This window comes from Orbicella franksi, chromosome 12 (assembly GCF_964199315.1).
Source record: "Orbicella franksi chromosome 12, jaOrbFran1.1, whole genome shotgun sequence".
Taxonomy (NCBI): domain Eukaryota; kingdom Metazoa; phylum Cnidaria; class Anthozoa; order Scleractinia; family Merulinidae; genus Orbicella; species Orbicella franksi.
Genome location: NC_138156.1, coordinates 23361262 through 23381533, shown reverse-complemented (window position 1 = coordinate 23381533; position 20272 = coordinate 23361262). Strand labels below are relative to the sequence as shown.

At 43.8% G+C, this 20272-nt stretch overlaps 1 protein-coding gene, 2 non-coding genes and 1 pseudogene across 4 annotated transcripts in view; 3 read left to right on the top strand and 1 right to left on the bottom strand.

Moving 5' to 3' along the window:
- Positions 1 to 13121, top strand: part of LOC145464235 (salivary peroxidase/catechol oxidase-like) — a 32620-nt gene extending 19499 nt beyond the window's left edge. For both annotated transcript variants that reach the window (XM_081448069.1, XM_081448070.1), the window contains 3 exons: positions 9185 to 9468; positions 10489 to 11060; positions 11798 to 13121. In XM_081448069.1, coding sequence (XP_081304195.1) covers positions 9185 to 9468; positions 10489 to 11060; positions 11798 to 11853 — 912 coding nt within the window. In that variant the 3' untranslated portion in view covers positions 11854 to 13121. The remainder of the gene's footprint in view (positions 1 to 9184; positions 9469 to 10488; positions 11061 to 11797) is intronic.
- LOC145464253 (uncharacterized) lies at positions 4573 to 5489 on the bottom strand (annotated as a pseudogene).
- Trnam-cau (transfer RNA methionine (anticodon CAU)) lies at positions 7120 to 7191 on the top strand. Its single transcript has one exon. It is a non-coding gene; the product is annotated as a tRNA-Met (tRNA).
- Positions 7655 to 7726, top strand: Trnah-gug (transfer RNA histidin (anticodon GUG)). Its single transcript has one exon. It is a non-coding gene; the product is annotated as a tRNA-His (tRNA).
- Positions 13122 to 20272: the final 7151 nt, after the last annotated feature.

Here is a 20272-nt window from a genome sequence, read left to right as displayed (position 1 = left end):
TATTGCCGTCTCCAAAGGTCGTCAGTTCTCCAGTTGTCTCAGCCACTTGCACCTCTATTATGTCAATGAGGTCTTTGCGCACGGGAATATATTGAATGTGGTAAGGCTCGAAATACTGGACACCCGCACCTCTTCGGATCAAGTTGACCTCTCTCAGTAAATCCGTGACCTGATTTCCCACCACGCCACTTCTAGCCACGTCCGAGTAGACGAACAAAGAGCGCGACCTGTTTCCCACCACCACCTCGAACGCCTTGTTCAGGTTCAGAAAACGCCAATTGCAATAGATGCTGAGTTTCAAATAACTGTTTCCCGTTGAATAGGTTGAGACCGTCCAAAAAACAGGTAATCCATCCGAGTCGTGTAAGTCCCCGGCGACACCAATGTTGGGAATTTCATCTTTGAAGAATTCGCTCTGCAAGTTAGGCCCCAGATTATAACCGCTGGCGTTCTTTTCGAGCCATCCCATTTTACAAGCCAGGTCGACATTGATGTGTAATGCAGGCATGTCTTTGATCGGACGTAAGATGTTTTCGTTGTCCGTGACCAGGTCTTCGCCTTCCCACTTGAACCTGACGTAGGTTCTTTTCCCATCACTCGTGACATATTTGGATCCTAATTTGGGTCCGTTGTACTTGAAGACGCGTTGTCGATCGAAATAGGCGATCATGGATTTCATGAGTCCAACACCGTCCACGTTGTGAATCACCTTCTTGAGGTCCTCCGTATCGAAGTAAGCTTCTCCATACATGTAGTGGCTAGTCGATTCTATGCGTCTCCATGCGGAAAAGGCCAAGGTGACTTTTTTATCAGGATCGTTCGGCGTCAAGGAAGGCAGCCTCACGTGGGCATCCGGCATGGCGATGCTACTCAATCCCACTTTCCAGCCTCCGTCTCCATTCAGGCGTAAGGGGTGCGGTAACCTGATCTTGAAATGGTTCGGTTTGTTGTCCGGGAACTCGCTCTTACTGCTGTGACTGGGTAAGCTGACGTAAAAATCACTCATCCTTTCTTGAAATGCAACGTGATCGTGGTCACGCCCGACGCAAAGTCCACCAGTCGTCCGTCGTTCTCAGATACCTGCGTCTCGACAATGTCCAAAAAGGTCGTGCGCACCGGTAGATATAGAATGTGTCTCGGTTGAAGGTCGACCACGTCCGGATCGTAACGCACCTGTTTCAACAGGTCCGTGACTTGATTCCCCGTCACCATACTCTGTCCCACATTCGAATACACGAACAAGGAACGACGCTCGTGACCGAACGCTTCCTCGTAACTGCGATCCAGGTCCGTGAACACCCAATTGATGAAACAACTCAAATGTAAGGTGTCCGGGTCGATCTTGTAAAATGTCTCGTCCCCGTCATTCTGTCCTATGATCAAGTCCGTGGCCGTGGGTACGACTTCCGTGGGAAATTCTTTCCTCAGGTGGGGTCCCAAGACGTAACCCGGTTGTCCGTTCTGTAATCTTCCCATCTTCACCCATTTCATCTTCTTGGCCAATTCGATGCCGATGTTCATTTGCGGGTAGACGCGTTTACCATTGATCAGGAGGCTGAGGCACGTTCTCGAATTGTCCAGGACGCATTCTCCATGCTCGGCCCGATGCATGACCGTGTACAGCAATTCGGTGGGATCGTCGGGTTTACTCTTTTTCTTGTACATCGTCACGTCGGCATCCGTTCTAGATCTCAACCTACGCAAGTATCGATCTCGTATCGCGTTCAGTAACTCGGTACCAGTCCTAGGCGTGAACTCCAAATCGCCCTCTCGCGTCGCTGAAGAGACCTGCGTGTATAGGTTTATGGAGGCGTTCACCATGTCGATCCACCAGATTTCAAACAGAAGAGAATCTTTCAAGTCCATCTTACGCGTCGCGGACGGAAACGAGAGGTCGCTGATACCCACTTTCCAGCCCGACTCTCTTAACTGCAACGGGTTCGGCAGACGATTCTTGAAACTGTGGGCCTTGTTGTCCGGGAACTCGCTCGTGCTAGCATTGCTCATCAGTTGCACGTAAAAGTCGTCGGTAGACTCATTCATACTTGAAGTGTAATGTCACCGACGTCACGCCCGATGTAAAGTCCACCAATCGTCCGTCGTTCTCGGCCAATTGCACCTCCACTATATCCAAAACGTTGCTGCGCACGGGTTTATATTGAATCTGATTCGGCTCGTACGTCGTCTTGGTCGGGTCGTGGGGGACTTCTCTCAAGAGATCCGTCACGCGATTCCCCGTGATGGTGCTACGACCCACATTCGAATACAGGTACATGGGACTGCGAGGCGGAGGGAGGTCCGGATGAACGACGACTCCACGATTGTAGGTCTTGGCGTATTCCTCGTCCAAGTAACTGAAGCGCCAGTTGCAATAGGGACTGAGCTGTAACGTCCCGTGACTGTCCAAATTCCAAAATTCACGAGATCGATTGCTGTCATGGTTGGTCCAGTCTTTCTTGAAATCAGACGGGACTTTGTCGTTGGGAAAGACCTTGATCATGTTCACGTCCAAGTGAACGGAGTAATACGATTCCTCGCGAATCAAACCCAACTTCTTGACCAGTTTAGTACCAAAATACACTCTGGGACGTTTTCTGTCTCCGGACTCGTCGAGGAACGTGTCGGTGTTGTCGATAATCAAATCGTTCCCCTCCCATCGGAACACGGGGTAGTATTTTTTCCCGTCCGGCGCTCGCAGACTTTCGTTGGCGCGATCCATGTAATGATACAGCCGTTCGTGAAAACGATGGATGAGGTATTGCATGAGAGATCTGCCGCTCGTCACTTTGTGTCGGACACTGTTCAGTTCCTTTCCGCTGACGTAAAATGTCACGGGGTATCGATAAGGACGCCACGTAATCCCGTCGTCCTGCAACCTGAACGTTTCAATGGTCCAATCCATACCGAACACGTAGTCGTCGTCTTCAAAGTCGTGCGCTTGAGTGACGGGTACTTGATGCGGTCGTGACGGAGGAATCGGGTAAGACACGCTCGCCAATCCCACTTTCCATTCCTTGTCGGATTCAAACAGGAGCGGATACGGCAGACGGTTCTTGAAACTGTGGGCCTTGTTGTCCGTGAACTCGCTCGTGCTGGCATTGCTCAGCAACTGCACGTAAAAGTCTTTCATTTTTTCGTCTTGGGCTTTTGGGTCACGTACAGTCCCTTTTTATCCACCCAACTGTCGTACTTGACTGGCCAACCTTTCCATCGCACCAAGACTTTATCCCCTTTTCGTTTGACGATCTTGTCGATGCGAAACAGATCGTCGTCTTTCACGTCCACCTTTTGCAAATCTTGCGCGTAAAACGTGCCCTCGACCGCCGTGCCGTCCCATTCTTCCACCTTGTACGTGGTGACCTTCCCAGGACGCACTCGACGTATCACAAACACCTCTTCGGTCCAACCGGGTAAATACCCTTTCTTGAATTGACGGAACTTCTTGTTCAGTCTCACACGATCCCCGACTTTCAGTGGAGGTCGTCTCGATTTTTTCCCTTTTTTCTTTTTTCCGTAAAGAGTCTCCCACACGTCCTCGCTATTGGCTAAAGTCACTTGATCGGGAGCCATCTTGATACTGCGATGATACGATCGATTGTACCCTCGGACCAGATCTTGTAACACGGGCACATACGTCATCGTATTCTTCACGGTGAAGTACCGGTACAAACGTTCTTTCAGGGTCCGATTGAACCGTTCCACTACACTGGATTTCGTATCCCCGCGCGTCGAAAAATGATGAATGCCTTTCTGCTTCATCAAATCCTGAAACGTCTTGTTGTAGAATTCCTTCCCGTCGTCCGTCTGGAGATTGATGGGTTTTCTACCGCCTTTCAAGATCTTAGCCATGGCTTCCGTCACCGCTTTACCCGTCTTGCTCTTCAAGGGCTGGACCCAGGCGTGCTTGGAAAACACGTCCACCACCGTCAAGAGGTAACGATACCCTCGATTGTACCTCGAAATATTGATCACCTCGATCAGGTCGGCCGTCCACTGCTCGTCGATGCCGAACACCACCACCGGGACCGTGGGAAACCGACGACGTCTGGGTTTGTGCAACGTGTACCCCAAATCCCGTTGCAGGACCTCACGAGCACGTCGTACCGAGATCTTATTGGCCTGGGCGAATCGCGTCAGACCGCCCAGACTACCGGGTCTGGAAGGATCCCGATACCGTCCCAGTAACGTTCCGGTCGAAAGCGGCTTTTGCTTCTTCTTTTGACCTTTCTTCATAGTCGATAAAGTTTGTACACGCACTGTCTCCACAACTCGAAACGTTGCTCCCGTACCTCGAGATACTTCTTAAATGAATCGGGTTGCCGTTTCAACCACAAGATATAAACCACAAAACGCATCACGTTGGGTTCGACGTCGGTATAGTCAAACACCTCCAAGGGCGAATCACAGACATTATCAGGGATGGGTTCACCCCGACCGTATCGCTCGTAAACTCTATCGCACTTGGAACACAAGGTGGTCCAACTCCATCGATCGGCCATGGTCGTACACATTCTCGAGATCAACCAACACAAGGCATGAGACATAATGATTTGAACCCAATTTTTTATTCACACTTTCTTATATGTACAAAAACGTCGTGCCTGATTGGTTCTTACGTAAAAATCGACTCTGATTGGATAAACGAAAAAGAAGGCGAAGAAAAGACTTAGTCCGAATCTGAAAAGTAATGAGCATAGTCCGTGTTCTTACAATCTTGACCGTACTCATTATCACAGTCTTCCTCATAGGTATCCATGGCATAATATTTACAATTTCTCCAATCACATTTACCGGGTCTCCACTTCAGGGCTTCCTCCTCGTCCCCCTTCACATAGAATGCTTGGCGCATACTCTCTCTACACTCACCACACAGGTCATCCTCCGCGGCCTCGATGGCACGGAAGAAAAACTGATCCTTCCACAGATCACGCTGACGCATGATATCGTAGATCAACTCTTCCAACTTCAGACACGTTTCCCTGTTAGTGCACCTGTTGAAAGTCATCATCTCCTCCACCCTGGGACTCTGGTCTGACTCCCTCACCCGTCGTGACAGGTCTCGTGCGAACCGCAAGGGTTCGAACAGATCACGGATGGCATCGCTCATCATGTACGTGAGATTATCCGTGGCGATCAAACAGGCACGCTCGGCGTCCAGGGTGGGATCACTACAATGAATGAATTTAAATTGACCGCTACCACTTCTGTACATCACGCGACACCACTCACCACAGAACAAAAACACGTGTTCGTTCTTCTTCATCATCTCCAAAATCGTACCACCCCCAGTCAGGACGACGTCTCATCAAGAGCTCAAAAGACCACAGACTATCGGGTATTTGACCTAACGGTTCGAAGAGATTGTCAAAAATGTACAGGTCCACCTTGGCATCTGGAATGGCGTCGAGATCTCTTAAAGTGTGTACCTTCAGATCCACGATCTGTTCCACGAGGTCCCGAATCTGGTTCGAGTTGCTATAGTAAGTCATCTCGACACCCCTCAGACAAACTCGTTAAACTTCTTTCCTTCTCGATCCGCTCGCTTCGTGATCTCCAAGCCCGACAAATGAGGATAGCAACTACGAACGCCCCAGTCAATCAAGTGCCTCTGGAGCCTATAGTACAAAGGAGAGACAAGACGTAATTCCAATTCAATTATCCTAGCGTGTAACGGTCTTTCGCCTTCTTTTTCGATTGTATCCACTACGTCAGAAGCTCGATTCAACTGTTGTCTAAGATCTTCAAGGATCTCTTGCACGTCTCTCTCATCCAAAATCCTACAGGTCATCACCGCGTCAACAGCAAGTCGAGAATGACTCGCTGCGTCCAAACTGGATCCTTTTATACCCGCGCCGTGGATCCACTTTCACTCCGTACTTTCCCGGATCACGTGCCCACTTCAGATCCCGCCAATCGGAACGAAGACCGTCACATGATCCCATCACACCACACGTCACTGATTGGTCAAAAACGTCCATAAAGTCGAACAACGCATTCCATCACGAGTCACTTTTCAGTAGAAGTCGTCATGGATTCACACGTCGAACCCGTCAGGAAAAAGAAAAAATTGTCCAAAAAGAAACTGGAACTGCTCTTACCCAAGAGAGTGGAAAGAGAAGTAGGAGGTAAACAACTACAATCCACTTTAGATAGATGGTTATTCAAAAAACCTCGTGCCAGACTCCGTTTCAACGAACGCGTCCTCTTCAAAGAAATCACCCCGGACTCGGTCAGTTGGACCACCGTCCCTCTCAAAGGCTTCTCGCGACCCTGGAGCGCCTTTTCGATCCAACGCCAAGAAGTCAAAAGCCAAATGAAAAGTAACCATGACAAGCGAAGGCAAAGACCGACCCCCAAGAACGTGCGAAAAACCACCCACATCCTAGAAACCATGCGACGTGAAAACACCTTGTTGGGATACTAACTCGTTCTCTATCTTCACAGACTCAAAGCTACCTGCCATTCAAGGCGGATGCATGACCGTGATCAGAGACTCACCTCCTCGAACCATGCAAGTCCTGGAAGCCATGGGACTCGACAAATTCAAGAAAGACGACCTCGTAGAAGTACCCCCTGAAGTGGACGACCGAGGAGAATTCACCGAAGTCCAAGTGTTGGAGGAATTCGACCCCGATCAGTTCCTGAACCAACTGAAACCACAAGATTCCATCTGCCCACGTTGCATGGTACCCCTGACATACGGAAGCGTGCGAACCCCAGACGGTGGTACCTGGGAATATTACCGATGCCCCTTTTCCAGATTCTACACCAAGTGTTATGTGACCTGTGGCGTCAAAGAGGTGGGCACTTACCTGAGACGCGTCGAAGAACAGACCCACCCCTGCTACAGGAACATCGACCCGGCTCGTTTCCGATGTCTATGCAGCAAGTCCCTGGTCTTAGCCACCTCCCACTCCCAGTCCAACCCAGACAGGCTCTATCTCAAGTGTCCCAAGCGTACCTGCAAGTTCTTTCAATGGATCGACGAATACCCACGAGGAGTCGCCGAAGCCATACTGATTAATGGACAGACCCCAAACTAAGAAAAAGACAGACACAGTTTTTGTAAAAAACACACTCCGATTTTTATTTCACATTATTTTTTCAGTTTCTAAGAAAGGCAGGGTGGCGCAGTGGAAGCGCGTTGGGCTCATAACCCAGAGGTCCGAGGATCGAAACCTCGCCCCGCCCATTTTTAATTCACATTTCTTTTTTACACGTTGGGTAATTTGTCCTCCGCGTCGATCATGGTTCGCATCGTTACTTGATCACAATGGTTGAAAGTACTATAATAATCGTTTATTGATTGATATCCCGAAGAAAAAAGAGGGCGCCGGTCAATAGGACCGTGCACACGTCCCACCCTGTAATAAGTGGAATGACCAATAAAAAGTTGTTTTTGTTCTATTTTCAGACTCCATGTCTCGATTTCCTAACCCTCAATGTCTATGGTGCAAGGAAGGATACACTTTCAAACACAGTATCAGAGACTACTTCCTGACACCCTGTTGCGACCAATTCTTTCACGGAACCTGTAAAGCCCTCCACACTGAGCGGTTGAAACCCTCGGAAAGACTCTGCCCTCATTGCAAAGCCGTGAATTTCGGACTGCCTCCCGATGACAACCCCAAAACCAAGTCCTAAAGAGGTAAGCGCTTCGATGGTCTAATGGTTAAGACGTTGAGTTGTGGCCTCAAAGACCCAGGTTCGATTCCTGGTCGGGGCATTAAATTTTTTCTTTTTTATTCCCTATAGAGACGATGAAAAAATCACGCAACAAACCATGTACATTCTCTCGTTAAAGGATCTTTATTAGTGTTACAGGCATGAATAAAAATGTTTTTTTCACTCCTCTGATTCTGGTGGTGGTGTTTTTACAATTTGTTTGACAAATGCTCGGTACGCCAACTCGTCTCGGTCCTCCCAACTGCTCTTCCACGCTTCCCATCCGTCCTCAAATCCCTCCGGCAACTTCTCCAAACACACAGGGTCTTTAAACGAGATGGACTGGTCAGCAAGCATCTTCTCAGACAGCATTTTTCTGAACCTCATCACCTCATCCGTCAGCTTCGTCACCTCTTTCTTCAGGAGGACATCCATAGCGTGAGAAACGGCGCATTTCATTATCTTTCCAAGAATACCGTCATGAACAGCATCCATCACCCTCGCGGCAAGTTCTTCTTCTATCTCCTCTTCAGAAACCTCCACCTTCGTCTCGCTCTCCTCTGAAGACATCTTCTAGTCACCGATCTCAAAAACAACAATACTCACTCGACACTCACGCAAACCCTTTTATTCCCATCCAAACCTCGATTTCATGCACGTCACAACCTCGATCTCATGGATTGGCTATCGCCTTATTTGGACATGCGCGTCACAACCTCGATTTCATATTTCTCCTTATTTGGACATGTTGCCCTTATTTGGGCACGCGCGTGACCTGGGATGCAAAAGACTGCTGACCTGTGACGTCACTGCAGACGCATATTTTGATAACCCCCTAACTCATGAATATATTCATGAGCAAATCCGGCCCTCTGATTGGTCGAGAGCCTTTTTTAATGATATGCACGGCCTTCTGATTGGCTACTGCCCACACAAGCGTCCTATACTACTAAAGTAACAGTGTAACAAATGTATACATAGACGAGCGACTAGAATACCATTATTAATAAACTATATATGTTAATTTAGAGAACTTCTGTATCAGTTCCGCAAGCAGCGCATTTCTCCTTGCTTTCTAAGGGCCGGGTCGCATTAGAGCGAATTTAAAGATTTTCCTCGTTTCCTTTGAAATAACTGTGAAAAATGCCAGATGGACGAGGTAAAAAATGATTTTGTTCCTCCATCGCGCTCGCCAAACTAGACAAACCGATGAAAATTATTTTCCGCTGTAGTCTTATCTAAAGATGTTTCGCGTAATATGACAATTTAATGGTGAAACTGCACAAAATTGTTAGTGTTGCAAAAGTTTGGAAGCCTCCGAGGCAGGACTTTGCCTTCTTTGAAGATTGGTGAAATTTTTGGCAATCCGCAAAAAATTGGCAAGTTTTTGAAACTTGCAGTCGCACTCATTTTGCGCTACACGTTGTTATACAAACAAAATTCGCTCTGCTGCGATCCGGCCCTCTTGACTGTTAAGTTTAAACCTTTTTTGATCATTCCTTTCTTCTTCTTTTTTAAGCGGAGACTGAACGGTATTTTGCTGGAGCCGCGAGGCAAATTTTTTAAAGGCTACGATTCAGACATGGATGCAACAACGTTCAATTCCTTAGCCTCAGCCGCTTTCAGGATGGGCCACTCGCTGATTCGGGAAACGTTTGGACAGTTCAGCAAATATTTTACAAGACTGGGTGAGGTTAGCGTCACCAGGTTCTTTGACCCATCTTCTCTGTACAAACTTGAGAACAACGGAATCGACGGTTTAAATTTGGGGCTAGTCAGAGAACAAGCCCAACAGTTTGATAGGTAAGTGCAAATTAGAACTGCTTTACATACAGAGAGAGTAGGAGCAGTGTCTTAATCCTCTAATGTCAAATTTGTATAAAAAACTGACCAAATCTCTGCCACAACTTTCTAAAGGGGCTGGGTGGGGGAAAGAAGAACTTTTTTAATAACTTGTTGTAGGGACTTCTTAGAAGTGGGTGGCCTTCAGTGAGAAAAGAGAGTCTATCAGAGCTTTTGCAGTCCTATCACTTATTCTTGGCAGTATCTGCAGGAGCATTTTTTCCAGCATCATACACAAACTAAAGAAAGTTTAGAGATGAGGCAAAAAAAAAAAAAAATTTGCGTGGGGGTTGGGGGCCGGGGGGGGGGGGGGGGCGTGGCGAGGTAAGCGGGTGCAATTACCCCAAAGATTCCTGCAAAGCAACATCAGAGAGGAACTGAAGCAAAAGTTGCATGGCTAAAATTATATCGAACAAGCCAAAATCATCATAATCACTTGCTAAGATTAACAGTCTTCCGTACCTCGAGGTGGAAAACGTATTCTTAATCAGAAAGATTCTTAAACTTCATCGCCCCGTCAAACACTGAAATAAAATAGCAGAACTAAGAGAAACAATGAGAGGTACGGTCAGTTTGTCTATAGATGAACAATTGCCACTCAGATATCGCCAATTATGCGTGCAGTAAATACAAAACTTGAAATATCAATGATATTCGCCTAGAAATATACGCAACAAAACTGCGGACATAAACCAATACTTCACAATATAACGAGGTTAGTTGATCTCTGGTGAGAACAGGCAACGTGTCTCTTTTGAGTAAAACTGAATAAGTATCAATAGGCCACAGTTTCCGATTTACCTTGTACCTCTGTTATAAAAGGAGTCGTATTATTATGATAAAGAGTTTTATTTGCATGAAAATGAAGCTGTAGGTGGAACACCTCTTCATAAGAATGGTTTCGCGCGAGACTAGTTTTAACGTAGAGGCAATAGGCATTACGAAAATGACCATTTTTTTTTTGTGTGTGTGTGTGTGTAGAAACTTTGCTGAAGCTATACACGAGAGCCTAGTGATGCCAGGACCTGGGGATGGTGTCGTTGCAGATTTGTTGTCCATTAACATTCAGCGCGGTCGAGACCATGGCTTAGCACCCTATGTCGACTTTCGAGTGGAGTGTGGCGGGATTGCCAATACATTTGACGATCTACTTGCGGACATCGATCCAAGCCAGGTGGCGAGGATTAAATCATCTTACGTCCAAGATTACAATAACATTGACGCATTTCTTCGAGATATTGATTTATATGTTGGAGGCATTAGCGAGAATCCGCAGGCTGGGTCTATTTTGGGACGGACTTTCACCTGTATCATCGCCAGGACCTTCCAGAGGTACCGTTTCGGGGATCGTTTCTGGTACGAGCGCGACGACCCCTACACTGGATTCACCTTGGAGCAGTTGGACTCCATCAGACAAGGAAGCTCGCTTGCAAAAATTATCTGCGATAATTCAGACAATGTGAAGGAAATTCAGCCGAGAGTGTTTGAAAATAGCACAGATGTGGTTCACTGTGATGATATCCCATCGATCAACCTGAATTTGTGGAAAGAAGGTGAGGATAAAAAAGATATATTTATGCTGTTACGATCATACGAGAGACGATGAAACTGCTGTCTTCAGACGTGAGGGGAAAGGAAGGTATTAGAACTGTCGAATCAGTTAACAAGAGAGGTAGCGTGGCCGAGTGGTTAAGACGCCAGACTTGAAATCCGGAGATCGCGGATTTAAGTCCCGCTCTGACCACTAAGCTGGAGTTGTTTCTCGGCAGACCCTAGTTCAACTCCTCGGTCATCCTTGTGAATAGCTAACTGGTCTGCCTCCCGCCAGCTGGGATTTTCCATTATAGTCTATTATGTTTAGTTGATATATTTGTTTCTTTCAGTTTGAGTGGCATGTTTGTGAACTAGCTTGGTATAGCTCGCATTGATTACTATAAACAACGACATTTCAACACTTTCACCATTTGAAGAGAAGCGCTGACTGCATTCTAAAACCCGAAAATGAATATGGTTGCTTCTGTCATACACCCACTGAAGGGTGATATATATTTGATAGAGTTCTATTCGAGCTATCGGTCATTGTGTCTAGGTGGCTTCAGATTTATGAGTTAAAGAATTAATCTAATGTTCACAAATACTTTACTCTGAAATGCCAAAAACATGCACCCTGAGCGCTGCGTACGTTTTGGTAAAAGCTTTTTACCTAACACATTTGAAGATATCTCGATATACTTAGAAAGCGAGCATAATATTCACAAAATGTTCTTTTTTTTCCCTTCCTCATCCCCAGAACCAGGATATGTCTCCAGATTAAAGGAATCTAAAAGTTGCAACGAAAAGGAATAAACCCGAACAGGACTCGACATGCCTGTGGAAAGAGACTAGTTTTTTTAACGTTTCTCCGCCATTTTTGTTAATAGCATTTTATATAATCATTCTCTTTGACAACTAGATTATGAGCTCGAGATTTCTGTGTTAACAACCGCACACTGCTGGTATACTCATTATCTGCAACAGAGCAGATAGTGGGTAGCGTAGCCGATAAGAGAACTGAGCTTTCCTAATAGAACGCTTGTAGATTTATACTAAACAAGTGTATAACTAAGTGAAATGTGTATTTTTTAGATGCACTAGTAAGCCGTTAATTGCGCTTGACTCCGTTCCCTGAGATTGCTCAACGACCACTCTCAGTATGGTACAAAATCCTATTCTGATGGATTGAAATAAATAGTCTAAATCAAAATTAAAAAAGAGACACTTGTGCTTTTAATGGAAGCACGTTGTGGAACCACCATTACGTACCTCTGAAGATCGAAAAAGAAAATCACTGGCTTGCCGCTGTGTTATTGAGCAAAGTAGACTAAGGCCCGTCTACACTACGTTGGAGAAATTTGAAAACGACCGTCTTCCCGCTGAAAACGCATCACTTCATGTTTTCCGTTCACTCTACGCTGGAGAAATATGAAAGCGCAACAATCATCGGCCATTTTGGATTTGTGTTTGAGGTAAACTCGGGCATGAACTCACATTCTTATCACGGTGATGTCATCGTTTTCTCAAAAGCTCCGTTTTCAAAATGCTTTTCGTCCACACCAAAACGCAAAGCCGGCGGTTTCGAGTTCCTCCGGTTTGAAGAGCGTTTTCGAAAAGCTCCGTTTTCGTAACGGATTAGTGTGGACGGTAGGCCTAACCTTAATAATAAAGCTGCGTTTTCAAATTTCTCCGGCGTAATGTGGACGGGACCTGATATAAAAACGTTGCTTACACGATACTGCGAAGCCGCCAGCTTGATAAATGGATATAGGTGAAGTGGTTTTCAAACGTCTTTAACGAGTGTCAATGTTGTTAAATAAAAGACCCTGTTGTCATGTGGGTGTTCAACAAGTCCTTGCACGGAGTACGTCTAATCTTAACATACGTGGATAAATACGAAATGACTTACGTCCTGTATTGTTCACCGAGAATGAGCAACAAGGAACCGTTAATAGACACATAAATGAGGAGAGTTTTATATCTTGGCTAAAAAATTGAGTAACATTGACACGGCTCTAGGCTAATCCTCGAAAGAAAAATAAATCGACTTATTAAAATTAAATCAAAGCCCTTGATCTGATATTGACGTTTGTAGGGGCTGGGGAGGAAACGGGCTGGGGGTTGTATCCACGAAATAGATGTGTTTTTTTCTTTGTTTCGGGATGGAAGAGTATTTATCACGTTTACTAAAGAGGATCTAAATTGGTGTCTATTAATGGAGGTGGGTGGGGGGGGGGGGGGTGTTGAGATCAAGAAGTCTAGAAGTCCCTTAGCAGTGGAGGTTTGGATGTTTAGTTACAGCTTTTCGTTCTTTCTTTTTGTTTCGTTCTATAATTATTGTGCTTATAACCGTCAAGTGTGCGCATTCCTGGCATGTTCGCCCTTTCACGACGAGCCTTGCTGCTTCAATAGTCCAATATTTTCAAGTTGTTCAGTTATTTATAGCCTCACAAATAGTTCTAACAAATGCAAAATTTGCTGAAAAGTAGAACAGTAGAGGTAACCTTTTTCCAAAAAATCGGTCGAGGTGTTTGTCAAGCCTGAAAATTATCGTCAAAAAAGAAGAACAAAACTTTTGTCCTCTGACACGTTAAGAACGTCTCAATATTAGAATATACGTTTCTTTTAAGAGTTTTAGTTCAGTTTCAAGCCTAACTGTTTTTTTTCTTTAGTATCAGAATAGCCATTTTGAGTGCTAATCCTATCGTCCGCAATCACTCGGACAGTCACTCCTATCGACAGTAAGATTAGAAATTCTTACGCTGTCATGATGGTCGAAGACTAACTCCTTATAGCAAGAACAACTTCCCGCAACTTCTTTTAGCCTCTGTCCCAAACATGATATAGTACAGATATCGTTATAAATGAAATATCCCGAAGGCGGCTGACGCAGTTTCCTTATACTGCCTTTTGCAGCCCTTTGAGCAAGATGACAAAGCGTAGCGATCGATCTAGTAGCTGAATGAAATATCTTTATAATAGGTGACGCACTTTCTATTATACTGAACCCACAACTAACCCCTCAAAAGAATATACAAACCCACCTACGAACTATTACTTTATTAAGCCGCGTGGCAAAACAACAGCTTCCTCTCGACAAAAAAATTTGCGCCGATATTTGCCCGAGTGAGGAACAACGTTTAGGAGGCGAAACTCAATAATGATTACAGATTTTAAGAAAGAGATAAGGTCAAGGAACAAATATCTCTGAATGTGTTTGGGATCAAATGGGGTTGTTATGTGCAATATCCCTGGAATATTTTTCGGGCACGCAAACTCGATTTGATCAATTTAAACCAAAAATTTGGCTAGATAAGTTTGGTTATTTGTTTAGCTATTTACTCGCGAAGAATAGCACATACTCTGACTAAGGCGCTAAGGCTTTCCATTATCACCCAAAGATACAAGTCTACGATCTCGTAATGAGATTACCTCAAATTCCTCTGAGTTGATTGCTCATTTTAAAACGCGCAAAATTACCTTTTGTGGTAGGCTTCCGATATCCCAGCTAAGGCTGTGGGATGACTTGTTGGCACGTGACGCTTTTTAACCAGTCATGAGCGAGCACGTGCTCTAACTGACGTTATTCATGGGTTTTCATTGGAGCTGCCGAGCTCCGCTTACGATTGCGCCGATCAAAAGTGACGATTCATTGAAATATTCCCAAACTTGATCACGAAAAGTAAGTTCTGCTGTTGCGCTCCAAGTAAGGCCAAATTCACCCAAATTGATTGATTAAGCAAAATAAGGTAAGAAGAAAACAGTATAATATTTATAAGGCTTAAAATAAAAAATTAAGTCTCCATCTATCATGAAATTTTGTTTCTTACTTAAGGTTAACGGAAAAAAACCTAATTGAAAGATAGAAAGCATTCCTTTTTTTCCGGCAAAAGTTAATTCCATATTTTTCGTCTGAAACATGAAAGGGAGTGTACTGTATGCAGTTTTGAATGTGTAGATACAATATACTTTTCACTTTCAATTTCTGATGCGGGAGTTATTTTGCAATTCGATGAAACAATGGCGAATGTTTGCCGTTTGCTATAGTACGTGTTTTAATCAAACTCTCAACACACGTTCAGTTTCCAGTTACCTATGGTGGTGGTTTAAAAGGATTTAATAGCAAGGACCTGGCAATGATTTCAATGTCTTGGAAAACAACAGTTTAGTATTATGTTTTATGTGACTAGTCATCCAGCGTGGGCGGGTCGATGGTGGCCATGTTCCTTTTTAGAGTAGGCCTTTCTTATATTTCGTCAATCGTAAAATTTCGATAAAAAACCAGCTCCAACTATGCTTCAAGGAAATCACGAACAAACAACAAGGTGAGAAACGCTCCGACGACAAATAGACACGTTCTTTGAATTGCCCTGACAAGAGTAACATGGCGGCCCGTCATTTCGATCATCATGTCACATGAACGGGAACACGATCAACGCGCCCCTTTAGACTTAATTCACGCACTTCTTGGAAATTTACAGAAGCCATTGATCAACCTCTCAAGCGAAATAGGGAGAAGTCAAGAGAAGAAAAGTACCCAAACTGAGAATGCTAAGAATGTATCGGAGAGCTTGAAGACGAGATCGACGAGCTACAGGAAAGTATCGTCACGCTGGATCTGTAGTCGAGGACAAGTTTTTTTCTATAGATTTTGAAGATTCAGAAGAAAATTTCTGTTTAATGTCTATAATGAAGAAGAAGTGATGCCAGGGGACGTTAACCTCGTGAGAAAAAAGGAAACAAACTATGTATTAACACACAATTCCTTACCCCAGAGAAAAGAGAGCACTTGATAAGCAAAGAATGCAGCTTCAGCTGTCCATGTTTAATTTGGTAGCTCTATCGAAGGGTTTTTTTTACTGTATGCAATCTTAGTGTCAATGATTGCGTCTTTGCCTGTGAAAATGGACTGCCTTGTATTGAAACCTGATGCAAGCAGCAAACAGAATGAACTCGACTTCTCCTGAGGGTGGACCGATACGACTTTGCTTCAAAGATGATGTTAGCTTGTTGCAAGCAAATTGCTTCGCAGGGGAAGGGAAGTCTCAGTAGCGAGGCATTAAACAAGGTGAAAGGCGAAATCTGTATCCATTTGCGTTTATGGCAAGTGTAAAATTGATTTGCTTTCCTATATACATTATACAACGACATTTCATCGCGAAATGACTTGATAGCTCAAAGTGATCTCGCTCAGCAAATTCTTTGTAATAAACCTGATGTTGGCTTCTTTGGTTTCTTGTTTGTTAGTTTTTCCTTTATTTCTATTGGATATAAGGAGCTTTGCAATTGCGCGTCTAAGGTGTAGCCAAAATCAAAATGTGTAGAATCGCTGGCCGCTGCCTTGATTTTGTTGTAGGTTGTAATAAATGTTTAGATTTGAAATTTCATTAACCTCTCAGGACTAAATTCAGTTTATCGCAGTGGCCGCACGGACATGGCAAATTTCTCCTCGAGTGTTGAAATTTTTTCAACATGAGAAATTTCGTACCTCCAAGCGACCAGGTAATTTTCATTTTATTATAGCTTATTATATTAAATCTCCGCAATACATAAACATACCAATAACGACGTTTATGACAATTTTTCCGACCATACTACGAAGATTTCCGAAGATTCTCCAAACGTTGTCCGAAGGACACACGAACGTTTTCCGAACATTTTCCAGACATTTTTGGAGATCACCGAAGATTACTGAAGACTTCCGAGGGCGATCTGAATATGTATCGATCATGCACCAACAGTTTTAGGGTCAAAAATGATATCAAAAATGTTGTCACACACGTGTGGATAAAAATGATATCGTCCTGAGGCAGACTTAGCATTTTTATCGATTCGCTATCACTCGGTATACCACTAAAATTTTATGTCATAAAATCAAGTAACCTTGTTGTATCTGCTTTATATCGATCGTGAATTCTTGTAAACGTTTGGATTACTGATGAACAAAAACAAACAATTTATCCGATGTTTTAAGTTGCTTTAAAACAACTTTTTACTATTTAGCGACTGAACGAAGTAAACCAAACATAGACTGTATTTCGACCAGGAGCCATAATCGGGGACGGAGACCGTAAGCGCGCGCATTTCTAGTATTGGGGTTGTCCTCATGATATGGGACAATAATTCTATTTTTAGAACAAATTGCGCCATCGCCTGCGGCACTCGCGCGTACATGCTGCGAGGATTTTTGCGGATATCGCACGGGGGAAATGGCGCCCGAAATTCCCGAAATATTTCATGTTTTTGGCCCACAACTCAACGCGTTCACGTCTGTTGAAATTTTTCTTAAGTATTTTCGTCGTAAGCTGCTTCAGTTTGAGTGAAGTAAGACTGTGTCGAATTTAGGTATGTTCCGCTTTAAGCTTATATATATCGCGCTGACCAAGTTGTGTTCCGACGAATGCTTCTTTTACATGAGCTGTACATTACTCCACTTTAAATTTCACATATGTTGAAGATTAACAGCTTTTCCATTACACAGCAAAAAACTAGCTGGATATATTTAGATATAGCAGAACTTCAGGACTTCATAGTTTCCAAGCTCCTCTTGCCACACGCTTGCGAGGACTTTGTCAGTCTATCGCGACTGAAAAGTAAAACAAAATAATTGCTAGTTTGGTCAGTTTGAGTTTCGCCTGAATTGTAAGTAACGCTTGATGTTTCATCAAGGCCCAATAACTTTACGTCCGTAGATACTGATCAGTTTTATTCGTGTAAAAATCCAGTAAATTCTCTGTTGTCGATGAATGAGAGCGCCCGCCGATGCGTGTTTTGTACAGTCAGTAAACACGACAAATTGTACTTCCGCCGCACTTTCGTGTGAAAGCGTACATCGAACTCAAACAATAACTCTATAGTTTTTAAATATGTTTAAGATTAATAAATGGTTGAGAACATATTAAAAGCTAAGCTGAAAATATAAAAATAAAGCTGGAATAATCATAAGTTACGATGACGCTTTCTTTAATCAACTTCGAATAACGGTTTCGATTTTGTTAATCGACTTGTCAAAACTCCTTGTCTATTTTCATTTTCGCAGTGTAAAACTTCACTATGCTTATGTTGAAGAAACACACATGATGTTAGTAGCCTGTTTTGCGTTCGTGAAATTTGTTGCAGCATCTCAGCACAAAAGATAACGAAAGAAATCTTTCTCAAGATTTGTTGACAATTGAAAACACCGACTCGGACTTGAAAGTGCACGAGCTGCACTATGCAAATGAGCTAATAGTACGCGTCAAACTTTCCTTTCAAAAACTTTTGCAAACTCACCAAACAAGCAGAAACAATAAGAAACCATCAAAGCAGGTTTTGGTTACGATTAATCATCGTCTGAGAAACTCTCAAATTAACTCGATACCAGAGTGGCGAGTTTTCTTGCTATATTCTTAAGTCAGAACAAACGCAAAAACATACGCGTAAGCTTACAACTAGCGCGAGCAGATCTTATTATTCATTCCCAGCGCGAGATTGAAGTCTTGTTTTCGACCCTGAAAAACCCACCTTTTCCGTTAGTTCAGAGCATAAAACTACATGTAAGCGCCCTGGTTCGTATTCCCTGCCTTATTCCTTGCCATCGCTGTGAAAAATACGCAAGATAATATCTCAAGGTCTCTATCACCATTTGATCACGCAACGTGACAACATCCACGCGAGAGCCCCCGACATGTGCGTGGATCCGCGCGGATATATGACGTCAGGATGGCGCAATTTGTTCTAAAAATAGAAAAATTGTCCCATATTATAGGTGCGGCGGATCCCAAGACTTACGGTCTCCGTCCCCGATTATGGCTCCTGTTTCGACTTAATAAACAATTTCAAGTAATATTCAGGGTTAACTGATAATCGTAGTAATTAATTGTTGTTAAAAAGCTGAGCAACAATTTACGAATTTGAAATGTAATGCTTTCAGATGATTTTAAGTAATGACTTAGTATTTTACTTACCATAAACTTCCGAAAGTAAAAACCCTCGTTACTTTCAGAACTGTAAAGACTTTCGTCAGACTTTCACCGTTACTGCTGATTGGAAAAACAAATATACCATTGAACCTTAGTCTAACTATTTTCGAGTGGGGGGGGGGGGGGGCGGGGGGCGGGGAGGGGTTGCGGTAGGGGTCACAACTTTCGTAGGCCTAAACGGGAAAGGGGTAGGGAGGCAAAACGCGAGGAAGAAGGGGAAGGAACGCCTGCTATAAGAACTGGGCTTTTCACATTACACCCACCGATTTCGATGTAATCCGATTTCATCAACTGTCAATTACTGTCAACAGGTTCACCAATCAAAAACTAGCGCGCGCTTGTCGGCATAACTGACTTCCTGTGGGAATTTAGTCGATTGGAATTATTTCCCGGAGTGCTATTGATTAATTATCGAAGTGTGAAAAATGGGAATATCTCAACACAACAACATAACAATTAGGAGATTATTTTAGCGTGGAAATGTCCTCCACTCACGAAGAGTTCAAAAATAGGGAATAAAAAGAAGGAATACGATTGCAATAATCTAAGCAGGTTATGTGGTATCGAGTCTGGTGTAAAAGCGGAGAGCTTCTTTCGAAATTTTATTTACAAAGTCCAGACATTGTGTTGGCTGACTGTTGTTGTTGTTGTTCCTTTGGGTTCGCTTTCAACTGAATACAAAAGTCGTCGAAGCGTATTTGTAGAAGTTGTGGGGGCAAATCAGAATGCTAAAACTCAGTTCGGCCGGCTACGAACTGTGAGGTGGTGGAAGATAGCCGGTATATATATGTTATTTGCCGGCTGGGAGGTCCGTATAGTGAAAAACTGTGACCGAGGTCTTGAAAATGCTGCCCGAGGCCGCAGGCCGAGGGCAGCATTTTCAAGCCTGAGGTCACAGTTTTTCACTATACGGACCGATCCTAAGCCGGCAAATAACATGCTAATTTTCTCTTCTTGCGGTAAATTGGTTTTACAGATTACAAATGAGTTTATTTACGCAACTTTGTCATGGAATCGGCTTCCGTGCCGTCTACTAACGATTTGTAAAAAGCTCTTCGCAACGAGTGAGTAACTCAGATGGTAGACAAAGAAAGATGTATTATAAAGAACAGATTTTTTTCGAACTACTTTATGTTAGTTGCATTTATTTAACCAGTTAAGTTCTCCAGAATTGTTTTTGCGGTGTGAAATTTCGTGCGAAGTTTGAAGTTTTACCACAAAAACAATTTCTGTCAATCGTTGCTTTTAAAATCACTTGAAATCAGACTTTT